The sequence below is a fragment of the Crocodylus porosus genome, unplaced genomic scaffold (assembly GCF_001723895.1).
Source record: "Crocodylus porosus isolate Cpor-Errol unplaced genomic scaffold, CroPor_comp1, whole genome shotgun sequence".
NCBI lineage: Eukaryota > Metazoa > Chordata > Crocodylia > Crocodylidae > Crocodylus > Crocodylus porosus.
The window spans coordinates 62,017,649-62,043,969 of NW_017728931.1; the positions used below are offsets into that span (position 1 = coordinate 62,017,649).

Here is a 26,321-nt window from a genome sequence, read left to right on the forward strand (position 1 = left end):
TATCAGCATATTTTCATGCCTTGCTTTTCAGGTATTTAATACATCATTCCTGTGTGTGTGCACGCGCGCATGTGTGTGTGTGTGTATGTATATTCCATTTGCATTTCTGTTGTATGAAAAAAATACTTTTCTGCTCATGTACTTCAGTGTGCACAAACTATGATTGTACTAAATCTGGGATTCTTATGCTAAAAAGAATGATCACTTTGCTAATACCTGACCATATAGCTGTTAACAGGTACAGTGATCATTGCAAATATGCCAGCAGAATAAGGTATTGGGAACTAATTAAAAACATTAAATATATTTAAGAAATGGTTAGCTTAAACAAAAATAGGTTTGCCTTTATACTACATGAATATGACTCTCTTAAATATGATTTATATCACACATAAATCTTCTCTGTTGTATGAGAACCGTGTAACTTAAATATACATATCTTGTGTGCCTGAATATCACTTAATATATCTGGTTTATTAAAAATTGCATCTCTAAATGTTAGTTAACTTTGATTTCTTCATTGAATTATGGATTTTCCATAAAGCTTTTCTGTTTTTTAACTACTGAAAGAGTGCTTCCTTTTTGATCCGAGATTGTTGGCATCAATTTTCTCCTCTCTTCTCCTACCAGATTGGGAAAGAACACCCCTCTATTGAGTTGCTCAGTGGATTTCAGTTTATTTTTTGGCATTGAAGAACTACAGAATGTTGACCTTTGCAGGTGATCTGAAGATTGGAAGTGGCAGGATGAGCTAAAAATGGTATCTTTCCAAATAGTAACTCCCTATTACTAGTGGAAGGACTGTGAAAAGGCAAATTACAGCCTCAGAGAGCTAGTTGTCATCTTGGCAGTTTTGTTCTCCAGCTGGTGGAGAATAATCTCTGTCGGAAGTCTGAGGGAGAAAGCAAATGCTAGTTCAGACAAAAAGAATTAAAAGTTGTCTTAACTTTGTAGTTTTGGGATAGATTAAACATTGTTTGAATTTTTTTACTTCTAATATCTCTTGGATTGACTTTTAAATAATTGAGACTGAAACGAATTATGGCTTCTTATTATGTACTTCTAAGTAATGCTTATTATAGGAACATTTAAAAGAAGGCTTGGTCAGTGCCTGTATTTTAAACCACCATCTTCTTAGAGTCATGGTACACTCCCAGTATGGTTACCTTTCTTTGAGAACATATATCTGCTACTTTTTTCTCCAGCTGTTACAGCTCTACTACTCTTAGAAGTGTGAGATCTGAGACTAGTGAGGCTCCCTGCTGTTTCCTATTATGTATGTAATATGATTATTGTATAGGTTCCAGATACTCTATTGGTGTCCATCTGTTTCAAGATAATCTTTTTCTGGAAGCCTTTTGGATTTTTGTGTACTATTTTTTTTCACAGCAAATTACTAGTTGTATCCTTACAATCCTTGGGAGACAAGTCCTAACTTCTTGGTGATAGCTCTGTAGATTAGAGTTGCACTTTTAGGATTATGTGGTATGTTTGTGTCATGAGAGATACTGTAGGGTTCTTTATCTTTGTGTGTCTTCTGATCGACACATCTAAATTAATTTCAGATGCTGTAAGAGATGGAAGACCTCTTATTCTCTCTCACTGTTTCCATAATCTAATACTCATTCTAATGAGTACTAATCCTCATGCTAAATTTTCAACGTTTTAACAATTAAATATTAGTGTGGTTTCATATCTGAGGCTGTGAACTCATTGGTAAGATGCTCTTTGTCAGCATAGCATACTTTGCTGTTTAGGCCAGAGGTGCTCAACCTCTGGCTCATGGTCCTCTGCACGGGTCTAGAAATTTGGCAGCGGGTGAGTGATGGCCGTTAGTACAGCCACACATCCTCCTGCCAAATCCCCGCAGCCCACTGGAACCAAGCTACGTCCCCTTCCCCCATGGGGCTGGGTCAGGGGTGGGCAAAATGCGGCCCCGGGGGCTGGATGTGGCCCACCAGGCCATTCTATCCAGCCTGTGGAGCCCATAAATTTAGAAAATTAATATTAATCTGCCCTGGGCTGCCTGTCGTGCAGTCCGTGATGGTTTGCTGAAACTTGGTAAGAAGCCCTGTGCCCAAAATAATTGCCTGCCCCTGAGCTGGGCCATTCCCCCTTCCTTTCCCGCAGGGCTGGGTTAGGCCAGGCTAGTCCCCTATCCCATCCCACTGAGCCGGGTTGGGGCCTGGCCATGCTGACTTCCCTTCCTACGGGACCATGCCCCATTCCCTTTTCATGGGGCTGGGTTGGGACCTGGTTATGCCCCCTTCCCTTTTCACTGACTGGATCTAGCTCCTTTCCTCTGAAGGGCTACACTAGGGCTAGCCTGCCCTCTGAACTCCTTCCACGTGGGCAGATGGTGTTTGCCGTGCCTGCCTGGGCACCGTATGTAGAATACTGGCTGGATTCAGCCCGTGGATGGACAGAGCTCTGCTACTCTGGCTTGCTAGGCAAAAAAAAAAAAAGTTTGGCACCACTGAATTAGACTAATGAGAGTTATGTTACAAGGTAGAGCTCAAGTGGAGCAATTAGAGCTGATTTTTTTTTTTTTTTAAAGTGGTGTTTCAGTGCAATGGAAAGTTCTGTATTTTGCCATATTCATTCCTAATCAAAACATTTCATTTTGACTCAACACTGAACTGCCATTTAATTATAATGGGGTGATACCTCATATTCACATTCTTCTGCATGGGCCAGATTCACTAGGTAGAGGATATCTTCCATGTGGTGTCACATAGCTTGGTGAGAGAATGCATAATGGCATACTTAAAGATAAAAGCTAGCTAAGGAAGCCAGCCCACCAAAGAACAAGGGGACTGTAATGGTGGCTTTGTGTACCCTCAGGAGTCATTTTGATGTCAGAGGCTGCTGGCATTCCATACCAGTTCGATTCAAACCCAATACTTTGGTTTAGTTCAGGCAAAAAAAAATGGGGGAAAGCTATGTGAAACAAAATAATTCATTTTAATTTTCTTAATGGAAAATCAAAACATTTGAAGTAAAGTAAAATTTGGTGGTGATACAAATTTTACAGTTCACATTTTACAGAAACTGCCTTTTCTGTCCATCATTGTGATGGGAAATCTCTAAACAGCTAACCAATTGCTTTGAACTGCAGTTCAGCCTGATACTGATATCCATTTAATTTAGCTGTATAGTGAATTCTGTCATTAGCATAGTCTTTAAAAAAAAAAAATGTTCTCTAGAGCCTTGTATATCATAAGCATTTCTACTTCCATATATGTAAGAAGGCCCAGTGTTACTCCTAATTTCTTTTCTCCTCCTCCTAAACAAAAATATTGCAATATGATACTACCCCCAGTGTCCTTAGGGGTTCTGGTCATCCAGTGTTACACAGTATCTTTTCTGCTGCTTCATGCACCTAAACACATATATCCAACTACAAATATATTTGTATACCAGTGTACACATGCTGGGTGAGGGTGAGCTAGTAGGAGCAGTATCCCTTTTAAACTAATTTTCTAACTGATCTGTATTTTTGTGCTGTCTTTTCTTGGTTTTTGGAGGGGCGGCAGTGGGAGAAGCAAACTATTAGTATTGTCAGACTGGGCACAGGGCTTTTTTTCCTCTTCTTAGGCCTACCGTAGGCTTCTAATAGTTAAAATATGGCCAGAGCATGGATCTGCCTGGACTTGGAAGAGAGGATACGTTTAAGTTGCAGGAAATCTGAAAGTTTGGGGAGGCCAGAGTTGGTGCATAAGTTCTAGCTCTCAGGAGGGTGCCAGATGAGATCTACACCACAGGAGCCTGCCAAGAGACCCCACATATTGAGCCAGTGCCTGAATGCTTTTCAGACTCTGGAGACTTGAAACAGATGGGAGATGAGTGGCTGCAAAGCAAACTGGTGGTCATGAAGGTTTTCTCAATCTGCATTTGTAATTCTGATTGATTTGGGTTAGTGTAGGGGGACAAAGGGCAAGGGTCAGGACACTTCACTCCTCTACTGCACCCCCTACCACCTGCCCTTTTGCTACTGCTTTACCTGCTGTAGCATGGGTGGAGGGTGGAATTTGACAGCCCCTTCAATAATTAAATTCTATATGTGGAAAGTTATAACATTTATAAATGTTTTATGGATAGAATCTAATTATTGGGGGGTCATCTTAAATTCAGAGTTGTCTTGTATTTGGGTAAATACAGTAACCTTCTGTTGGCATGGCTTCTAGAGTGGGCTGAACCTCTGGTTTCTTTTGACTGAGAGGCCTGGCTTGGCCTTTTCAGTCCTTGACCCTCCCTGCTTATTGTGACCCTTCCCTAGGGAGTTACCTTCCAGTTCAGCTCCTGAAAAGTTAAGTCCCTCTCTGAGGGGAGAAGAATGCCCCCTGAAATGGCAAGAACCAAAGCACATAGCTTCTCTTCAACCAAAGTATTTATGGGGCAATTGTAGTACAGCAAGAATACTCCTTGAACTAAAACAGCCAGGCTCTGAACACCCCAAAAGTTACCTTAGCTATTTTCTCTCTGCCCATCTCTCAGGGACTTCCCAGCTTCTTGGTCTGCTCTGTCAGTTGTTTAAACCATACCTCCTAGCCTTACTTGAGTCTCTTGGGTTTCACCTTCAAAGGATGTTTTACCAAGCCCACCTTGTTGAGATATCAGCAAGGCTATTCAATTCTTTGTTATTGTAAATGCATGTCCTCCCTTGGGCAAGGCAGCTCTGGCTGCAGTATCTCCTAATCCCTTCTTTCCTGCCCTGTTCCAGTTAGTCAGGGAAACTGAGGCATGCAGCACTGTTACAACATGAATACACTTAAACCAGAAATATTACAGCAGAATTATAGGTTATCACACACATGCTGCTGTTACCATCAGGCAGATGCATTGCCCACCCCATACACAGATTTACTTTCTTTTCTTGTCTCTTAAATTCTTTGGTCTCATTTTTCTATCACTTAATAGTTGTGATTGGTTATGGCTCGATTCAATATCCATTGAAGTTTTGGGTTCAGTATCATTATTGAAATAGCTGTTGTATACAGGTATTCTCTTCTGGATTTCCTCTCCAGCATTGACATTGCCGCAGCTTAAATTAGCATTGCACTTTTTTTTTGGATATCTCTAATCTAGCACCAAATCTTTTCTCTGGTTGTCCATGAAGATGCATACCTTACACCACATGGTTTGGCTTCTTTTCTGATAGCTTTATAAATACTTAAACAGGGTGGCATGGATACCCAAAACAGTTTGGAAATGAAAAAAATCAGGCAGTGTAACCAGTAGAGCTCTGCGAAACACCATCATTTCATCTCGACATCTGTTTTTCCATTTCAAAGGGACAGTGTTTCATTTTGTCTTGAAGCACTATCCAGTTTCATTTTGTCAAAACTGTTTCACTGTTTTGACGTTTTGCTCATGGGCTATAATGTGGAATAATGAAAATGCCTAAAATGTTGTCATTTGTTGCGTGATTTAGAAGCAAATTGCAGAGATAGTACCCCCTTCTGAGGGCATGAAGCCTGCCAAATTTTAAGGAGATGGGTGGAGAGGCTTCTCGTAAACTGCACCTCAAAGTCTTGAAAGCAAAACTCATGACACTTGCTGGCAGTGGCAGCCTCCTGTCATCCAGCATGCAGAACTGGGGGTCCGAACCCCCAGGAGGGGTGTGGGTCTGTGGTGGACGCCTCCTGGCGGTGTGGGCCCCCAGATCTGTGCCAGGTGACAGGAGGCTGCCGCCTGGGACCAGTGCTGGGTGCACAGGCTGTTGCCAGCACTGGGCTCCTTAAGGTTTAGCCCAGCAGCGGGAGGTGGAGCGCAGCCCCAGCTCTCTCTGCCTCCTGCCACCGGGCCATGCTCCAAGCAGCTCCGCAGCCATATGAAGCTCAGCCCAGTGGCAGGAGGTGAAGCGCAGCCCCGGGTCTTCGCCTCCTGCCGCCAGCCTGTGCTCTGAGCAGCTCTGTAGCCCCACGGAGTGCAGCCCAGCAGCGGGAGGCAGGCAGAGCCAGGACTGCGCTCTGATCGGCTCTGCCAGCCCCACGGAGCGCAGCCTGGAAGCAGGAGGCGGGGAGAGCCAGGGCTGCCCTCCCTGCCAGGCTGAGCTCCATTGGGCTGTGGAACTGCTCGGAGCACAGCCCTGGCTCTGCATGCCTCCCACCACTGGGCTGTTTTGAAACTCGAAACATTTCAAAATTTTCAAAATGTTTCAGTGCCCTTATTTCATTTAGAAGCTTTTTGTTTCATTTTGATTTCACTGTTTTGAACTCAAAACGTGTTGAAACCAGCTTCAAAACGAAACGCTTGGCAAAATTTTGTACAGCCCTAGTAACCAACTATAGCTGCTTTTTGGTTCAGTAGCCATGCAGACATACAGGGAATCCTATTCAGCCCAACATCACAGAATGCTGTAGGGTTTTCATTCTCTACTTGTTGAAGAAGAGGTAATGACTTGGGCTCTGGAAGGAAGCGGGCATCCTGTATTTTCACATTTCCCCTCTTTGCTCTTGATTTATACCTTCATCATTCACATGTAAGATGAGTCTGTTGAATTTATTTGATCCTAGAGAATTCCTGCATACCATAAATAATTCTCATAAAGCTGAAAAAAGAACCAGAAACTTTGAATGGCAAGGAATTGTGCTATTTTGCTGTAAGGCTGTTGTTGCATAAAACTTAAAAAAAAAAAAATCTTAACCAAGGGAGAAGAAAGATCAAATTAAAGAATGAGAGAAAAATGGGAAGAGTGCCACATGTTCATGAACAGCATGATAAACTAGCATCTTTTTGTGATTGAAATTGACCCTTGTGAAGTCTTTAGCTGCCATGGTTACTACCCTGCTACTATATAATGGCATATCAGCTTGCTGCACTGCAGCAAAAGGGAAAGGAAAATGGAAATGAAAGTAGATTAAAGGGTGAGTGAGTTAGACGTTATAAATTAATACAGAATGACAGTGACCTGAGTTTCTTTTCCCTAGAAAATCTCTGGAACAGTAAACAGGGTTCATCTCTTTCCTTTCCTTTTTAGAGTGGTAAAAATAAAAGCTCTGATTTGTCCTTCATTACAGTAATTGAATGTTACGAATTTATTGAAAATGATTGGCTATCATAATCACCTAGATATGTGTCGGTATTAATTTTCAGTTTTAACTCGCTTTGAAGAAAATGAAGGTATTGGCTCAAATGCATATCTTATGTGAACCCATGCAGATGCTGGCTGAGGAAGTACTATAATTACATTACAGCATTTGTAGTCTTTAATTCCTGTTTGACCACTTGTCAAACTTGACACCAGTTTCATGTGTCTTCAGTTTAAACTATCTCTGGATTTAAATATTTGTGCGTGTTCATTTAAGATTTTAATTAAGTCCTACCTGGTCTCAGGGAAATTTTCTTTTTTTATTTTGCGCTCCTCAATTTTAACATTTCTTTCATCTAATTCATGCAAGCCAAGTCTAGTGACTTAGCACATTGAATGGTAGACAGGCTAGCTGCTTCCCTGTTTATATGTCTCAAGGAATTGTCTTAGCCCCTTCAGACTTAATTTGTAATAGGAGAGTAAAGGGAGTCAAACAAAGTTCTTACACTGATTTAACATGACCTGTCACTTCTGGACCCTCCATAGTATAAAACCAGCCTGAAAGATTTTTGTGCTAAAATTCCTGCCATGGGAGATGCCAAATAAGTCCTCTTATCCATTCTAGTGCTTAAAGAACTTACGGGAATGGAAATGCAAACCCCTGGTATAGTTTAAAGTCTATCTGAAAGAAACTTCTGAGGACTTCTTCCCAAAATAGATAGTTTTATGTTCACTTTATACAATTTAGCCTAAGAAATACTGTTACAGCAAGTGGAAGCCTTGAGACAGCAAAGTTAACCATCCAGAACCAAGAGCTTCTGAAAGGAGTTGCATTATAATACTCACTGGGCCTTTTAAAGGACAGCAGCTGTAATTAGGTATAATACCTTTAACAGCTAAATAAATACATAATGAATAAGGTGAAATGCATGTAAGCTTTCAAAACCATCTTCTAGAAATACCTGTTGGTTTCAGTACCAATAATTGGATCTGTGTTTGTATCTTAATAAGGGCCAGTGATTTACTTTCTGCTTCCCAATAGGAAGTCCATCTTGATGTGGAATTTAAAACTTGCCTGCACAAATATGAACATGGTCTCATGTGGAGCTGGCAGTGTTTCAGAATATCCTGACAGCCAATATAGTAGTAGTTAAATTAGTGCTTTAAAATGACTTTTAATGACTTACCCCTAAGAAAGCTGTAATATAGTATAGCATAAGGTAATGTTTGCAGCTTTTTTAACTTTCTGCAGAATAAGAAGCACATAAGACCTGTCATTTACTAGGTCAGACCATAGGCCATCTTGCCCAATGTCCTGCCATTCAGTGGAAGAATGGAGATGCTGAAAGGGAGAGAGTGAACAGGGTATGATCAGAGATTCTTCCACTGTTCCTCTCACACTTGCACCCTCTAGCATTTAAGTACTCAACTATATATTCACATATTTCAGGGTGTACGTGAGATGTACGTACTTGTATAGCTACCAGTCAGTTTTGCTATAACTTACCAGAGGCGGAACTACCTGCTGCTGTTATTGCCAAGTGCTGGGGGGTGGTTAAATAACCTGACAACTAGAGATGAACCAGTACATCAGCCCCATATTGGATCACCACTGATATAGGGAAAAGGGAATGTATTGGAGATTGGCTTTTTTTGCTTGATGTGGCCAATAATGTGGCTGATAAATGCCCCATGCATGTGCACAGCCACAGCATGCATGGGGCCAGGAGTGCAGTCCAGCAGCTTGGAGAGCAACATCTGGCTGCTAAGTCTGGTGTGGGGGAGGGGGTGTGGGGGGCAGATTGAGGCCTCTGGGGTGAGGGATATAGTGGGGCTGGGACAAGCACGGGACAGCCTTGAGTGGCTCATCTGGGGGTATGGGGTGGAGGGGGCAGCTCCTGCCGCTGCACGCACCCTGGAAGGGCACGAGGGTCGTGTACCCCCAGATCTGGTCATGGAGCGGGCTGCCATTGCGGGCTGGGATCAGGGTCTGCGTGAGGCTCCTCCCGGCAGGGGCTGGGCCAGGCTGTACTGTGCTGTGCTCGAGGCTTGCGGCAGCAGCACTGGAAGGGGGGTTTTGGGGGGCTATGGCAAATTTTTTGGGATGACAGCAGTCACCCTCTGTAGCCCTGCTCCCAGCGCCACCGCCACCTGCCCGGAGCACAGGGCAGCCTGGCCCAGCCCTTTGCCAGGAAGAGCCTGGTGCAGCTATGGCCCCAACCTACAATGGCATCCCTCCCCAGGCAGATCTGGGGGTACACACCCCTCATGCCCTCCTGGGATGCATACAGGGTGGGAGCTGCACACACACCCCCCCCCCGCACCCCTGGCTTGGCTGCTTGTGGCTCTGTCCTGCACCTGGCCCACTCCAGCTGGGCAGCACCTGCCCCAGCCCCACTTCCTCCCTCACTGCAGGGGCCTTGATCTGTTTCCCACCCCCCCCCATGCCCCTTCCCCCACACCAGACTTACCAGCCCCATGCTGGTCTCCATGCTGCCTGGCTGCATGTTGGAATCAGACCAGTATCATCTGATACAGCTCTTTAAAAATCGACCACGGTATTGGCTCAAAAAATCTGTCAGTGCACCTCTGCTGGTAACCTCTAGAGTGCCAATGGCTTTGCATAGAGGAGCACCTTAGACTTCATGATGGGATAGGTTGGGCTCTTTAACCCTGGTTACCAGCCAGTCTAGGAGTAGAGCAGCTTTCATAGATAAGTTTCATAGATTTCATAGACATTAGGGCTGGAAGGGACCTCGGGAGATCATCGAGTCCAGCCCCCTGCCCAAAGGGCAGGAAGTCAGCTGGGGTCATAGGATCCCAGCAAGATAAGCATCCAATTTACTCTTGAAGGTGTTCAATGTAGGTGCTTGAACCACCTCCGCTGGCAGACTGTTTCAGACCTTGGGGGCTCGGACAGTAAAGAAATTCTTCCTTATGTCCAGCCTGAAACGGTCTTGCAGGAGTTTGTGACCGTTCGAGCTGGGTCCCATTGGGAGGGAGGGAGGGAGTGGGGCTAGGGCTGCTGCCCAGCTTGGGGGCCCGGGACTACTGTGCATGGCTGCAGGGCCCCAGTGGGGAGTGGGACTGGGCCATGGGCAGCTTGTCCAGGGAGTGGGGAGGTTGGGCATGGGCCTGTTGAGGGCTCAGGCTCACACTCTGCTGCCCTTTCCCAGGGCCTCCTTGGCCCATGCAGCCCAGTGCCACAGGACATAGTGGGGCTATGCGGGGAAGCTCGTTGCTGCTGTGAGCTCCACTTTACCCTGGTGATGCATGTAGGGACTGTGTTCCTCACTGCTGCCGCACAGGCAGGGGGATGCATTGCCAGGGCAGCACAGAGCTTGCAGTGGCAACAAGCTTCTCCACACAGCCCTGCCGTGCTCTGCAGCACCGAATCACACCCGCTGGGCTGTGGAGGCCCCAGGGGAGAGCAGTAAGGCAGGAGACCAAGCCCACAGTAGGCAGCCCACCCCATGTACAGATCTGGGGGGGCACGGGTCACCCATGGACCCTGCAGGAATTTGTGCAGTGAGCCCACAGCTGCTGCCTCCTGCCAGGGGCTGGGGGCTGTGGACCCAGATTCCTGGCCCTTTAGCCCTGGTAGCTGAGGACCCCCTCCAGCAGGGCTGAGGGGTGCAGGGGGCTGTAGGGGGAGGCGAGGAGCACCAGCAGTGCCAAGGGAATTGTGGGGGAGTGAGGGGCACCAGCAGGGCTGGGGTTGGGGAGTGAGGGGCCTTTCATTTTAATAATGGATATGGGGGTTTTATCAGAGAATCTGCAGGTTTTTTTTATTGGGGAAAATCAAGGTCCCTGATTATAATTTAGTCTATAAACGGAATTTATAACTACACTCTTGTCTTGGTAGGTGAAAAAAGTTGTTTTGTACAAGACTTTCAGAAAGCAGAACAGTGACAAAATAGATATATTTTGTGGAGAATTTTTTTAAGTGCTGTTACTTGAACTTTTTAGTAGGTTAGGTCGTATATAGTTTCTGAAAAGTAAAAATACAACGTTTGTTGAAAGGTCTGAAGTCAAACCTCCTATAACTTACAAAAAGCACCACAGAAGACAAATTGTACATGCCCTTATTGAAGTAATCTGCAAATACCATATTTACTGGAATCTAAGACCACCTTGAATTTAAGATGACCCCCCAATAATTAGATTTTATATATGGGGAAAATTTAAAATGTTATAATAATGGTATAGAATCTACTTATTGGAGTTTTGTCTTGAATTTGTCCCCAAACTGCTGCTACAGTAGGGAAAAGAGTGGCTGGGGGGTCAGGTGGCCTCTGCCTTCCCAACTTCTTCACCCTGTAGCATCTTCCCTCCCCAGCACTGTCAGACCCCACTCAAGTTCTGTTCCCTCCCTGAGCACGTAGGAGTAAGGGGCTAGTATGAAATGCAAGAGACTAAAAGCACCAATTTTGAAACAAACATACCTGTAGCAATTTTCACATGGGTAAATTACCTCAAGTACCTATAGACTTAGTTCACCCAGAATTGATACATTTTACCCTTTTTGAAACTGCGGCAAGTTTTAGCACACAACATCTATAAACACACTTTTGAGCAGCACTTTGGCACCTGCTTATGTATAGTACAGACGGTGGATGCTATTAGTCCAAAAAGGTTCATGGTTTATCTTGTTCTTTCAGCTCAGATTAAGTATAGCTCATTGGGCTGGGCTCCGGCAGTCAACCACATTTCAAGCCATGGTGACCCCACAGCCCAGCACCGTATGTGTGTGTACTCCAGATAAAGTACATATTAAGCTAACCCTAACTGTAGTGTTCCAGGAGCCTAAGTTAGCCAGTTCTAGATTTTAGTTTGTGACGATACATGCTAACTTGTGTGTTTAGAAACAATCTGCACTTCTATCAATTTTATATGGCCACTTATATAAGCAAATAAATTGATGATAGAAGAGAATGGTGAAATAATAGGGGCAAAGTAATGTCACATTCACAAAAAACTCATAAAAATTGGCTTTTGTCTAACGATTGCAGTAATAATATTAGGGGTGTCTTTAACAACATACAGATTTTTTCAGGTGTGTAATTTTCAGCTGGATTGTTTCCCCTTAGGAGGCTTTCTATAAGGGATTTATTATTTACTCACTAATATTTTAATATCCCATTAAAATTAAATATATTCTCCTTCCAGTTTTGTAGTCATTACAATGGTATTTAGATAACATTAGTTTAATTTCTGTGGTATATTTATTAGAAATTTGAAACTATTCCAAAGACATTTTCAGTCAAATTCTAGACCATATTTATTCCTGTTTCAACTTTTTCTCAGTTGGACTGTTTATTTAAATGAGCATAACACTGATCTTTTAGATAGGTCTAACAGATTTTGCTAATATGAGATTTTAATAGCTTGGGTTAAACACATAACCTACGTTTTTAAAAATAATTGTCTAACAGGAATGTGACTGATAAGACGCATTGTGCTGTCTCAGAAACAGGCTCCAAAGCTAAAAAGCTCGGCAGAAAGAGGATTGTATTTATATAATTGTCCGTTTTTTATTTTCTAAATATGTCATCCTGTTTGTGTTGCTAGAGTGAAGGAAAATTGCAGTATTATGTCTTGGTTGCACTAGCGTTACTTAGGGATTTTGTTTTTAGGTCAAGCTGATTGGCCAAAACCTCATTAATTCCACCCCAGTAAAGGTGCATTTAGCCAGAGTGACTGGTAACTTCATTTTCACTTCCCATTATTGTACATAACATACATATTTTACGTAGTGCTAGCAGGTATGAAAATGTTCAGCAGTAAAATTGGCTTTGACTACTGGAATAGAATGATGCAATGAAATGGGACAGCAGAGAACAAACTAGATTTGTGTTGATAGGTTACTGTGGGAGATGCTTTACTTGTTAATATTAATGTAATTTGCACAGAGGAGACTTAGTATAATTTAGTTTTATAGGCTAGTGATAAACATTGTAATCACTTCTTAAATGCCTAATAATGACTTGTGTTAATAATTTGTAATGCAGTCTTCAAGCATTTATGTGTAAGGTTTTTATGTTTTAACTTAAATCATTATCTGTTATCTCAAAGCTACTTATTAGCATACTTTAAAAATAAATCCAAGTAACAGTAAGGAAGGTATTATAAATGTCAGGGTAAGTATTGCATTGCATGCAAATTACTGCTCTCAGTCTTTTGGTATTGAGCTCTGTAAAAGCTTCCAGTAGTAATCAACTTTTGTTCTTGTTGCTTGTAATGTCTGCCTAGAAGCTAGAGCTACATTTTTTCAGTTTCATATAAATAGGCAACAAAAATGCCCAGAAGAACTTAATCTAAATATAAAATGAGATGACTTATAAATATTGACAGATGGCTTAGGGACATGTACAGTTTCAATGTTTCTTCACTAAATAGTGGTGTAAGCAGGATTCACAGCCCCCTCTCTGTCTAACCATTGCATCTTCTGTAGGCATTGTAACTAGGTGGCTTTTAAGGAGAATGACACAATAGTGGGGCACTGTTTGTAACATTATTTGAGCCAAATTTTTAATTTTTTGCTTCTATTTAAGATGGAACCAAGTAAAATTGTCAGAAAACTCATTTGTAAATGAATTAAAACAGAATATTCACAGTGTTTTAGAAAATATGGAGGCTGTGGCCTTGCAAAGAATACTCAGTAATTCTAAAGCCATGGTTTTACATTGAATAGAATCAGTTTAATCTAATCCAGAGATAATATGAAAGTGGACCATTAAACTTGTTAAAATATTTTGTAACTAGTACTTTGGAGAGCATGGAGATTCAGAATGTGCTATATTTTCTGTTGTTCGCTAATGAGCCGCTTTCTCATTGAGTTAATTGTGCTTGATTACCAACCTTGTCCAAATACCATGTACTGCTGCTTTTTTTTTGGATGTTAAGATACATTAAAATGGTTAGATTTTTGCTCCAAAATAAATTCCCGGTATCATGTTGATTCAGAGAAGAGTCTTTGTTGTTCGTGAGGACGATTTGTTATGACATATCATATAATACCTTTTTAATAACCAGTACACTTTTCTCTGAAGGCATCGCTGGCTTCACTCCATGACCGATGACCCTCCAACAACTCATCCACCAGTTGCTCATAAATTCATCTGGGAAAACCATAAATTTAATCTGAGTGGTAGTTCTGGGCAATATGTCCCCTATTCTACAACTCGTAAGAAGATACAGGAGTGGATCCCACCTGCAACAGCTAGTAAATAAATACAAAGGTCTGATTTGTCTAGAATTAGACCCTTCATGTAAATTGTATATTAATTGAATTTAAAATAAAATGGAAAAAAACCTCTGACAAAGCTAAATGTTTATTTTACTGGAGATGGGGAACACTTTACAAACAAATGGGAAATACTGGGCACATCTATGTGTTCATTAATGTGCAGTAGTTGCTGCATGTTTAATTTAGAACTTATATAATCAAATACCAAATGCTCAGTAACCAGAATTGCTGTACAGCAGTGCCAGTGAATACTTTTAAGTGATGCTACTGCTCAGTAACCTAATAATACTGTGCAGCAGCTTATTAGCACTGTACTGTGATGCGCTACTGCACAGTATTAGGCTATTGCGCTATTAGTGCTTTGTGTAAACACACCCACTGAAAAGAAAATTAGGTCAACAGAAGACAAGTAAATAGTATTTGAGTGTTACCTATAATGAGGGTCTTTTTCCTGTCAGGTATTTCTGTGTACCTTTTCTTCTTTGTGGTTTTTAAGTAAACCGTACTTTTCTTGCACACACACTAACTTGCTATGACAATCATTGGGTTTTTTTTTCCAATTTCATAGTTTCCAAACAGGAATACAGATGAGTTGGAAACATGGCAGTGATTCTTCTGGGATAGCATGAGATGGTGCAGGAACAGCAATTCCTGCAACTGCTAGGGGTTGAAGTAGATGGTCCTTAGGGCCAGAAGCAACCCCAAATTTATGTAAAGCTAAATGTCCAAAGACTCCTAATAGGAGAGAGGAATAATGAGGTGTTTCTAAGGAGTATTCATGAGACTTAGTCTTAGGGAAGTATCTCTTTAAAATGTTATACGGACATATGAGCTATAAGGCCCATTGCTGATTTGAGGCTTTTTGTTTATAAATGACTTATACATAGATATTGCTACATAGTAGTCTGTCATGCAAGACAATAGAACAGTGTTTCCCAACCAGTGTGCCATCAGGTATGTCCAGGTGTGCTGTGGCATTTTGGGCTGGAGCCACGTCCCTCACTTGCTGCCACTGTGGACACAGATGGGGAGTGTAGCTCCAACCCAAAACGCCATCTGGCTGACTGTGTGTCCCACCCCCAACGCACCTCCACCTGCCCCATTCCATATCCAGTGTGCCACAGTGCTTTTTTAATTGATTTAGTGTGCTGTGGGGTGAAAACCTTGGGAAATACTGCAATAGAATGATGCTGAGCAAGAGCTTGCTGAATGTAATCCTTGCTCGAAAGATAAAGTGAAGCTGGAGTGGGTTCTCAAAGGCACAAAAGCCTGGGCAGTGTATATGGAGATTCTGAGCTGCCTACCTACCAATATCTGCCCCTCAGCCTTGCTGGTTTAATCCAAAGAAAAAGCATGTGCCCGTACATTTGCAGCCCACTTGGCTGCAAGAGGTGCTGAAGCAAAGAAGATCATCCATTTGTCCATCTAGCAGGGCTTTGCTACATAGAATTATAGAAATGTAGAGCTAGAAGGAACCTCGGGAAAGCATCTAATCCAGCCCTCTGCTCATGGCAAGGTTATCCCTACCTACTAAATTATTCTAGATGTGTTTTTTCTAACCTACTCTTAAAAGTTTTCAAGGGTGGAGATTCTGCAGCCTCTATAGGTAGGATTTCTTTCTGCCAGAACCCTAAAGGATTGGCACAGCAATTCATCCAATATGGTATCAAGTGAGTATGCACCCCGCTCCTTGATGCCTCGAAATACAGTGGCATCACACAGACATTGGTTGACCTCTCGCATATGACTCAAGGCATGCAGGTTGCTACCACGTCCAAGACATGGATTTTCTTGCAAGCAGGGCCCCTTGCCCTGTGTGACTTTATGGGGAGTTTCAGAGGAGAGCTTTCAACTTTTCCTCCCTCGCTCTAGCTTCAAACCCGATCAATAGCTTTTGTGTCCACCAAATGAGCACATACTGAATCTTTGATAACAGGACTCCCAGAACCAAGACCACTGCAAGGGGGTGTAAGGCTACATTAAGAATATGGGTATGGGTAGACAACCAACCAACCAGCTTTTTCCACCAATGATGTTGAGTGGGTTTTTTTATCAACCATTTTGAAGCTCCACTTGGTTGTTTGATGTATCAATGGTTGGGTATAATTTAAATCAGATCAGTAACATTTTACAAACAGAGCCAATGCATAACACAACTAAACTTGATTGTTCTTTGTACTAAGCAAATTTTTTAATGCTTCAGTGGTGGTCCACATCCTGCAAAACACAGAGACAAAAAAAGGCAGGGGCTTCAACCCCTTTAGGTTAGTTCATGTCATGGAATCACTTTTGACCCTGTGGCTGGCTTTACCCTGGCTATGCTGGAGCTTATCCAGAGTTACCCTCCTAGCTCTTTGCAGAGGCTGCTTTTTTAGCATTCTTTTCTTCCCTAAGTGACAGGTACTACAAGGTGCACCCTGCCACACACTGGGACCTTTACATTTTTTTAATGTGAAATAGTGGGATACTAATACCCGTTTTACAATTTTAACTACATTGCCATTTTAAAAAGTAGGTTTTACCTTTAGAGGCACAATTTCTCCCTTTAGAATTTTTACTTTGAAAGCCTTTTCCACATTCTTATCGCTGGGCATTATGAATTCTTTAAGATACTTGGATAAAACAATACTGTTGTTCCCCTGAATATAAATTCAAAATTATACCAGCACTATTGTGCCAAAGAAATAGGGGTTTTTTTGTTATGTTAGCCAAATTCATTATTAAAATCCATTTTACACCTGCTATAGCTGCTAGAATTTCAGGGTACTTTGCTATAACAGGAGTTACAACAGTTGTTGCATTCAAAGCTCTGAAGTCTGTTGTCAGTTTCCAGGTTTTCCCATCTGCCTTCAAAACAGACTAAATCAGAGTCTCACACACTAGGTATCTGTACTCCCTGACTTAAACTATTTTTTGTGGGTTGTAATTCTATTTCAGCCTCTAGTGAATATTTACACTATCGTTGTGGGGGAGGGTTTGGTCTGTATCTTGCCACATTTTAACTGTTTCTCTGCCTGAAACTTAGGAAAGGCCTTCATTCACTTGTCATAATTAACCCTGTCAATTACAGCAAGAGCTTTAATAGCTGACATTGAGTTTTTATAAACACCTTTTTTTTGCCTTAGCAAATCTGTTAACACTTTCCTTTCCAGGATATCTGTACTATTCTTGGAGAGCAATGGAGGGTGGGGGGAAAAGTAACAAAGACATTACCAATGAAAGTGCACACACTTATATTTCCAGCAATCTTTCTGCCTGGTAACACACGTACGTTAGTAATGAACCAAAGCAGCCAAAAGAATGAGCAGGTATTCAATAACTTATTCCCCATGTCTCCCCCTATTACACTCTACACAGGGGCACACATCGGGGCACATCCAGGTGGATGTGCATGATCTTGTCGTGGCATCTCAAAACAGTTTCACTAAGAATGAAAAAATGTTCCCTGCACTGTGTTTGCAGCATGAACTCTAAATTTGGTAGTAGGAAATCCTGGTATCAAAAAAAAGTGCAAAAAAAGCAGCATAGGCTGAGTCCTCCAGAGAGATGCTCTGGCATCTAGCCAGAGACAGTGACCCTACTGGGGCAAATAGGAGTGGGGCAAGGCTGCAGCAGTGACCCGGACCCAGGCACTGTCCCAGGTAAGTAGGGATGTGGGGGTTGAGGGGGAACGGGCGTGTGGGGGTGTGTGTGTGGAGTGGTGGGGTGGGGTTTGTGGGAGGGAGCTTGAGGTGGGGGGTACCACATGCCCAGCACCCCCCCACACACCTACTGCTGTGATGCACAGCCCCCGGTTCTGGCAGTAGCAGCAGCCAGCTGAGCCATCGGGGCCATGGCCTACTACAGGCACAACCCCCCAGTGGTGCAGCACCACCTGAGCCATGGTCTGCACATGGCAAATGGACCTGGCCTGGCCTACTCTGCTAGCACACACCTTTGAACAAAACCAGGGTGGTTCTTGTCCAAAGTCATGCTCTAGCAGGACAGTCTGGGCCAGCTCTGTTCACCATGTGCAGATCCCAGGTCCGGTGGCACTGCACCGCTGGGGGGTTATGCCTGCAGCGGGCCATGGCTCCTATGGCCCAGCTGGCTGCTCCTGCCAGTGCCAGGAGCTGTGTGCCATGGGTTGGGTTGTGGGGGTGCATGTTGTGCCCCATCAAAACCTTCCTCAGAAACCCCATACAGCCACCCACAAACCCTACATCTTCCCCAACCCCCGCACACCTCACCCCGCCACAAACTCACCCAAGAACCCAACACCCTCCCTACCACATGCTTCCCATTCCCCTTCTTCAAATCCCACATCCCCCCCATGTCTCACCTTGCATGCTCAGCTGCCAGGCAGGATGGGACCTGCTGGCAGAAACTGTGGCTGGAGGGGCAACTACCCCCACATCCTGGTTAGTGAAGGGGTCAGGGGGAGCCCAGATTTTTCTATGATAAAAAAAACAAAAGCAAATACCAAAGCATATAAATATTTAGAATTTATTTTATTATGATGATAAGAGGCACTGGTAGGCTTCCAAATTGCTTTAAAAATGTAAATATATCAATAACATATTGCGCAACTGATGTTTCTCTCTCAAGTGGTGTTTCATTTTAATCATGGAAGAATATGGATTTTGGGGTATTTTAAAGAGTGAATTTGGGATTTTTTTATCAGAGAATTTGCCATTTTTAAATAGGGAACACCAGGATGGTAGTGAGGCAAGTGGCAGGACCCAGGCAGAGGAGCCTGCCCAGGGCTGGCACCAGGGACCCAGCTGGAGGGCAGATAAGGTGGCTGACCTCCTGGCCATTTGGGATTAGGAGGACATGCACTGACTGCTCAAAATGGGTCACCACAATGAACGCATCTTCCAGGCAATAGCTGCCTGGACAGGGGCACGCATGGCAGCAGTGCTGCACAAAGGCCAACTGTGCAACCACAGCCCACTGGCAGCTGGCCCAGAGGTGCAGGCAGCTCTGCTGCAGCCACAGCCGAGGCAGCTGTGTGGTCCCTATCCAGGTCTGGTAGGTGTGCAGACATGGGGCTGCAGGTTCAAGGGAGAAGATGCTGTCATAAGTGGCATCAGGTCACAGGCAGCAGCCCCCAATGCCAGACTACTGCAATGGGTAGAGGGTGTAGAGGCCACTCTAGGTCAGGGCTGCTGCAGCAGTCCGGCTGGCACAGGGGGCAGTCCAGTTGGCACAGTCCCCGTATGTCAACTGCCTAGGCCTCAGACGGTCCTGAGAGCAAGTAGTCCTGAGCTGCTCACCAAGGCAGCTTTTTATACTGCTTGGGCCGGTGCAGGTGCTGGCCTCAGCCTCTAGCTCCCCCTGGCTGCAGGTCTGGGAAGAGGTGGGCAGGGTCAGTTTGTCCTAAGTGGCAGAATTTGCCCCACACCAAAGTGCATGTTCAGGCACATGAGCTGAGGCACAAATCTCCGGCACAAATTTGTGCTGCGGCTATTTGACCTGCTGCAAGTGCACGTGCTTGCATGTATGGACATGCCCAAGGTGTCTGTTTTACATTTATTGTCCCCAATCTCAAGGTGGAGCTGGAGCTTTCCTGCTCTTCCTCTTAACTGTGTTTGAGATCCTTTAAGCTGTGTTGTCTGAATAACAGTTTGGCTTCCCCATAGTAGCCTGCATCTGTAACTTCCAAGTTTCGGTTTCTGAGCAATCACACAACACTGTTCTTGACACTGTTTTGCATGAACACCTTAACAATCCTTGCAGAGCAGCCCACTCATTAAGCTCTACTTCTGTTGCAAACATTCATACAGTCTCAAGCACAGAGACCAATTTTCTCTGCTACTGGCTTCCTCTCATATCCACAATGGCTTTTTTACTTAACCCAAACACACCACAGTACATACCCTTGTCTAAACAACTGACCTTAGGCACTCTCTGAGATCAGGTTGCAACCTGTAAAGCAGTCATTCCTTTAAATTCCTTTTATTCCATTCTTACTGTCTTCTCATGGCTTATCTTTCTGTATTGCATATTTCTCCTGTAACTTTCACTGTCTTAACCAGTGAGTTCTTTAAGTGCCCAATATAGGATTGCAGTTGCAAATGATTTGGGGTTCATCATAACGCTGTCTGGAACCCACTGTTGTTGCAAAAATGCTGATCAAGGCTCCAATATCAATCAGCATTAGGGGTTTTATTTATATTTCCCTTTTCTCCCACTAAAGGTTGAATGGTTGGGCACCCCTAGTAGTTGAAACAGACTCATCCTACTAGCCCTCTGGGTGCTTAGGGAGTAGGGAAGTCCTTCCCTAGTCTGGGTTTGGAAGGTACTGAAAGCTAAGTTGACAAATTCTGCCCCTCTTGCCAACTCTTGCATCCAAATTGAACTCAATTTCTGTACTACCTTGCCCTCTAACTCTACATTCATTCCTTAACTCATTTCTCTCCTCTGCTGTCACCTTTTGTTTAACAGCTGTCTGCAAAGCTTCAACAGCCAGTGGTGATACATAGGGGGTGCAAAGGAGTGCACATGCACCCCCTGAGGGTGCTGGTGCATCCCCTGACCGTCCACACTCATGTCTTAGGCAATGGACATGGGGGACAGGTGGGAGCACTGGTGACTCCCCTACAAGCACCAGCCCCACCCCAGACAGTGGGATCAGCTGCAGGGGGACCCCCCCCACCCCCAGTTTGCTGACTGGTTGCTGGGGGGGGGCATGTGTCCCCCTGACTAAGGCGGCCCCAGTCGCCCATGTCAACAGCCATCTGACAGTCAGGATTTTTCAACTGCTTAACCTGTTTCTTTGCTTCCTTTCATTTTTCTCCCTCTTTTTTTTTCACAACTGCAACCTCCAATTCCTGGTTTTCAGCCTCTGTAGCTGAACAACCTCCTTATGCAAAACTTCATGCACTGGGAACATTTCCTACGGCAGTGTCTTTCTTTTGTCCTTTCTGCCAACCTCAGACTTAATTTTTGTGGCAAGGACTTTCCAAGACTTACAAAAATATAACCATGCATCAGGAACAAAGGGCTGCAGCACTACAGGCACCAGTTGTTGGGTGGGGGGCAGCAGCATCAGTATCAGTCATGATCAGCTTATACAACTTGCCCAGAACGAGCACTCTCAGGAACTAGTCCTCCCTAACATCCCACAGATGGGTATGAAAAGGGGGCAGTTGGGGGTACTCCTTGTTCCCCAGCCCCTAATAGTTACCCAGCCCACTTGACTTTAGTTCCCAACTTCATACCATTTCTAGCTTCTGCCTGGCTTGCCAATTATTACCAATAGGATTTCTTTTTGCCAGAGCCTTAAAGGATTGACACACAAACTCATCCAATGTAGTATCAAGTGAACTTTAACAGTAATCCCTAGGCAATATTACAGTTTTCCTTCCCATAATATGACTTGGCAAGTGGCTTCTTAGGTGTTTCAGCGACGACCTTCAGGGGTACCAGGCCATGGGTCCTCTCCTGCGTGTGTGATGTTTGTTTCTGGCTTCCCCACTGTTCGAAGTTGTGTCTGGCCTCTTAGAATCAGTGTGCTAACACACACCTTCCTTTAGTTGTTCATTACTTTTGTAACTTTCTCATCCCAAATTGTCCAATCTCCTGACACTGTGCCGGGCACATTCCTTATAAGGAAACTGTTGTGCCTTGCTCACCTAGCACAGCAATCACAGCACTCACATTTCCCAGTGCCACAGAAGGCGCTCTGTTCAATTTTACTGCTTATTTCTGGGAAGGCCTCGACTTGCTAAGAGCCTTAGCATAACTCAATTTGCCCACTACAGGTAATCTGTTAAAATGCTTAACTACCCTTGGGGTTAGAAAATTCTCCCTAATATCTAATCTTGATGCAGTTTAAGACCATTACTATTCATCCCATCCCCTGTGGCCACAGAAGATAAGCTATTTCTATCCTTTTTTGAAGAAGAAAAATCACCCTTCAGGTATTTGGATGCTTTTATCAGTCCTAACAGACTAAAAAATCCCAGTTCTTCCAAACTTTGCTTCAAAGTCATGTTTCCCAAATCTCTGCTTATTTTTTCTGCCTTCTGCTGGACTCTTTCCAATTTGGCCATGTCTTTCTTGAAGTGCAATAAGTTCTTAGTAGTAGACTACTTCAGGTGAGCTCTGAATGGACCAGAAGAATCATTTACCTTGACTTGTAGGTGACTCTCCTGTAAAAACTACCCAGTCCATTAATAATTCTTTGCAGCAAGAGCATTCTGGTGATTCATTCAATTTATGGTCCATTATAACCCCTAAGCCCTTTGGGTAGTATTTCAGCCTAGCCCACTGGGGGCCAACCTTTTTGGCAGGTGTACCACTGTCTTCTCCAAGAGCCACTCCAACCCCTTTCCTTTGCCCTGTGTGCCACTTTTCTGTTTCCTGCCCTGTAGTCTCTGCCCAATCTGTTGCTCTGCTTTCTGCTCTCTGTCCTGTCTGACAATATGCTACCTGCTCCCCACCCCCGCCGCGATCATACACCACACAGAGGTGACTCATGCTGCTTGTGGCACGTGTGCTGCAGGTAGGCAGTCTCTGGTCTAGACAGTCATTCCCCATTCTGTATTTGTGTGCGACTTGTTCCATCCTAACTGCAGGACTTTTCCTTGCCCTTATTGAATTTCATTCAATTAATTTCAATCCATTTTTCCAGTTTGCCAATATCATTCTGAAACCTAATGCTATCCAGATTGCTGTTAACTACAAATTTACTAAGTGTACCCCCAGTCCCATCCTACAAGACATTAATAAAAGTAGTGAACAGTCCTAGACCTAGGACATACCTCTTGAAAGCCCCAGTCAATATTTCTTCCCAGTTAAACATCAAAGCATTGATGACTACTCTTGAAGCATGTTAATTCAACCAGTTATGTATCTACCTTAAAGTACTTTGTTCTGTATTTCATTTAATATACACAGAGCATAGCATATGATAGATATGCTGTTATAAATTATTTGACTTCCAAGGCTCATAAAGAAGAGAAAACTAACTGTTTATAATGGGTACAAATTTTCATGCACATTCCTACTTTGACTCTTCCTTGTTTATATCTCTAACTGTATCTACAACGCTAGGTGTTTGGACTCAGCGTAACTTCCTGCATTTTTTAAATTTGGTCAGATGTGTTGATGCATGTTAGTGGTCATTACAGGTAGAAGTGTGCTATTGGATATTAGGGGCGTGTGAAGTGGGCCCTATTCGATTCAGATTCAGCCCGAATTGAGGACAGTAATTTGATTAATTGATTTGGATCACTGTCCCTGATTCGATTCAGCCGAATCCAAATCTGAAGATTCAATGCTGATCAGCGATTCAGTCACAGGCAGTTTTAAAAGTTTTTTTCTACATACCTGGAGGTAGCAGGTGCGGCTTGTAATTGCTGCAATGCTGGGGCGCGTGAAGTGTCCTACAGGAGTGTGGGAGGGCCCTCTACATGCTTGGTGGCGAACCTGGTCCACTTCCAGGTCTGCCGGGGAGTGTACTGGGGGGGGCCCCTCCAGCTTGGCAATGAGCCGCAGGGGGACCCCAGGTGTCCCCCCAGACCCAGGAGGCACCAGTTGCCGAGCCAAGAGGGCTTGGGGGGGCACTGCATACTCCCCAGTGGACCCGGAAGTGCTTCTGGTCCACTTGCAGTTCTGCTGTGAAGCATGCTGGGGAACCCCCCATGCTTCTGTGGGACACTGCGTACGCCCCAGCATCACAGCATTCATGAGCCGCCTGCTACCTAGAAGTATGTAGAAAAAACATTTAAAGCTGTGCCTATGTCCGAATCGCCAAATCTTTCCAAATCTCTCCGAATCAAGTTGCGGGGTTCTGATTTGATTCAGAGAGATTAAAGGGTCCTCTGCTTTGATTTGGATTTAGCGATTCAGCCACCCAATCAGGCCGAATCTCCACCGAATTGAATCAGAGGATATTTTGGGTTGTTGGATATTTAATACTGTAGATGATATTGTCATGTTGAATCCTTGACTGAAAATTCCTTTCTGTGAATGAGTACACATACACACACTTGTTAGTAAAAATTAATTGATGCCCTATTACTATCAGTATTTGTTTTAGTTTTAAAAGGTTGCTATAACTAATGATGTTTCATTTTTCAGGCCTAGAATCTTTTGAGCATTGTATGATTGCTTCTGGGCTTGCTGCTTAATACCACATTTCCATAAGTGCTACTTGCTTGCATACCCATTTAAAAAAAAGGATAATATGAACATACAGTAGGTAGATAAAAGCACAAACTGCAGTTGACAAGCAGTTTCTGGCAATATGTAATTAACTTAAAATTTTAGTGGAAAAAATCTTTTTATTTGCTAGATTGTTTGATTTTGTAATTATCTATATGAAAAAAACAGTTTCCACATGAACATAACCGTCATTTGAGAACTTTTACTGGCACTTATCTGTGCTGTCTTTACTTCTCCCTGAAGCCATAAACTGGATGGAGTTATTTAACTACATTGTTTTTAGCCTCTGCTTCTTTGGCTAGTAATAATTCTGTCTGCTACCACTTTCTCTTTCCTCCCCCTCACTTATTTTCTCCTTGTCTGGGACGTCATCAAATACAGTGCCAGTAAACACAGTGAGGCATAGCCCTTTGCAATCATGGTGAATGTGATGACCTATCGGATCTTTTTGTATCTCTGCCTTCTGTGATTGAGAAGGCTTTTCAAAGGTGCTTTACACTTTGCTGTCACTAGCAGCAGAAATGACAGACAGCCTTAGGGTAGAAATAGATGGTCACCAAATGAAGCAGATCAGGTGATGTCCCAGGGGATTTCTGGGGCATGTCTCTTAGAAGGAAACTCTGACTTGCCTTGCTTACTGAGAGACACCCTGGAGATTACAGGGTACATTTTGGCGAGCAAGGAAAGCCAGGCAGGCATTCCCAGGACTTGAGGGGCTTGATCCTGTGCAGGAATCCCAGGACTGTCTAGCCCATGGGTGGGCAAAATGCAGCCCACAGGCCAGATGTGGCCCACCAGGCCATTCTATCTGGCCCACGGGGCCCCTACAAATTTAGAAAATTAATATTTAGCTGCCTCTGGCTGCCTGTCATGAAGCCCTTGATGGCTTGCCAAAACTCAGTAAATGGCCCTCCACCAGAAATAATTGCTTGCCTCTGGTCTAGCCCCTGCCCACTTGCCTAGGGCAACTGAAGAGTGTGGGTAGCTCTGGATTGCCTGCACTCTCCCACTGTAAAGTAAACCCACCGCTAAATAGCAGCACAAATTGATACCACCTTCAGCATGGCTACATTTTGTAGTGCAAAAATAGGTGTGAACATCTGTTTGCTTGGCCTTTCCTGCCATAACAAATTTTGCAGCAGCACAAAGGTGACAAATGGCAATACCTGTTTCTACCCTTAGGTGGCTTTTAGTGCAGTGACACTGCAGAATAAACTACTGGAGTAGAGAAATCTTAACAAGAGGGGTTTGCCCTCCCACCATAGGTGTGATCAGTACCCAATATTTATCAATTAAGAGTTCAGAGGCTACATCTAAGTCCAACAAGTTCACTTAAAACCTTTTGATTTTAATTATCTCTACAATGGCAAAATGTCAAAGTGATGAAACATGGTATGTAACATGAAATAAACAGCCCTTGCTTCTCTGAAGGTGCTTTCTCTCATAAGATGCAATGTGAGAAACTTGCATGTACAGGAGACAGAGGTCACTCTTGGGTAAACGAGCTGGGCCAAATAGAACATTGAGCTTAATTTCTTATGACAGGTACAGAATGGCTTGCAGCCTATTACCATGAACAGCTTCCAGCATAAATGAAGAAAATAAATCAGCAGCTAACAGCAGGAGCCTCCACCAAAATCAAGTTGCTTCCACAAGAAGTAGCTCTTGCTCTGTTCCTTAGTCCCCACAGTGTTGCATAAATAGATAGCTTTTGTAGCATGCCTTCCTGTGGCTGAGCACCTAAATGAACCAGTCATGGGAGAACACTTCCTTAGAGACCTACTTAGGGGTTCATAGATTCATAGATTCATAGATGCTAGGGTTGGAAGGGACCTCAATAGATCATCGAGTCCGACCCCCTGCATAAGCAGGAAAGAGTGCTGG

General features: G+C 43.7%; 1 protein-coding gene and 1 long non-coding RNA gene across 3 annotated transcripts in view; one reads left to right on the forward strand and one right to left on the reverse strand.

The window, feature by feature from the left end:
- The window catches only part of NDUFA12 (NADH:ubiquinone oxidoreductase subunit A12), a 28,038-nt gene extending 13,680 nt beyond the window's left edge, over window positions 1-14,358 (forward strand). For both annotated transcript variants that reach the window (XM_019545232.1, XM_019545233.1), the window contains one exon: window positions 14,086-14,358. In XM_019545232.1, the coding sequence (XP_019400777.1) occupies window positions 14,086-14,266 (181 nt within the window). In that variant the 3' untranslated portion in view covers window positions 14,267-14,358. The remainder of the gene's footprint in view (window positions 1-14,085) is intronic.
- Window positions 14,359-16,334: 1,976 nt separating this feature from the next.
- Window positions 16,335-26,321, reverse strand: part of LOC109316854 — a 22,960-nt gene continuing 12,973 nt past the window's right edge. The window contains exon 3 of the long non-coding RNA XR_002102927.1: window positions 16,335-16,499. This is a non-coding gene — a long non-coding RNA (uncharacterized LOC109316854). The remainder of the gene's footprint in view (window positions 16,500-26,321) is intronic.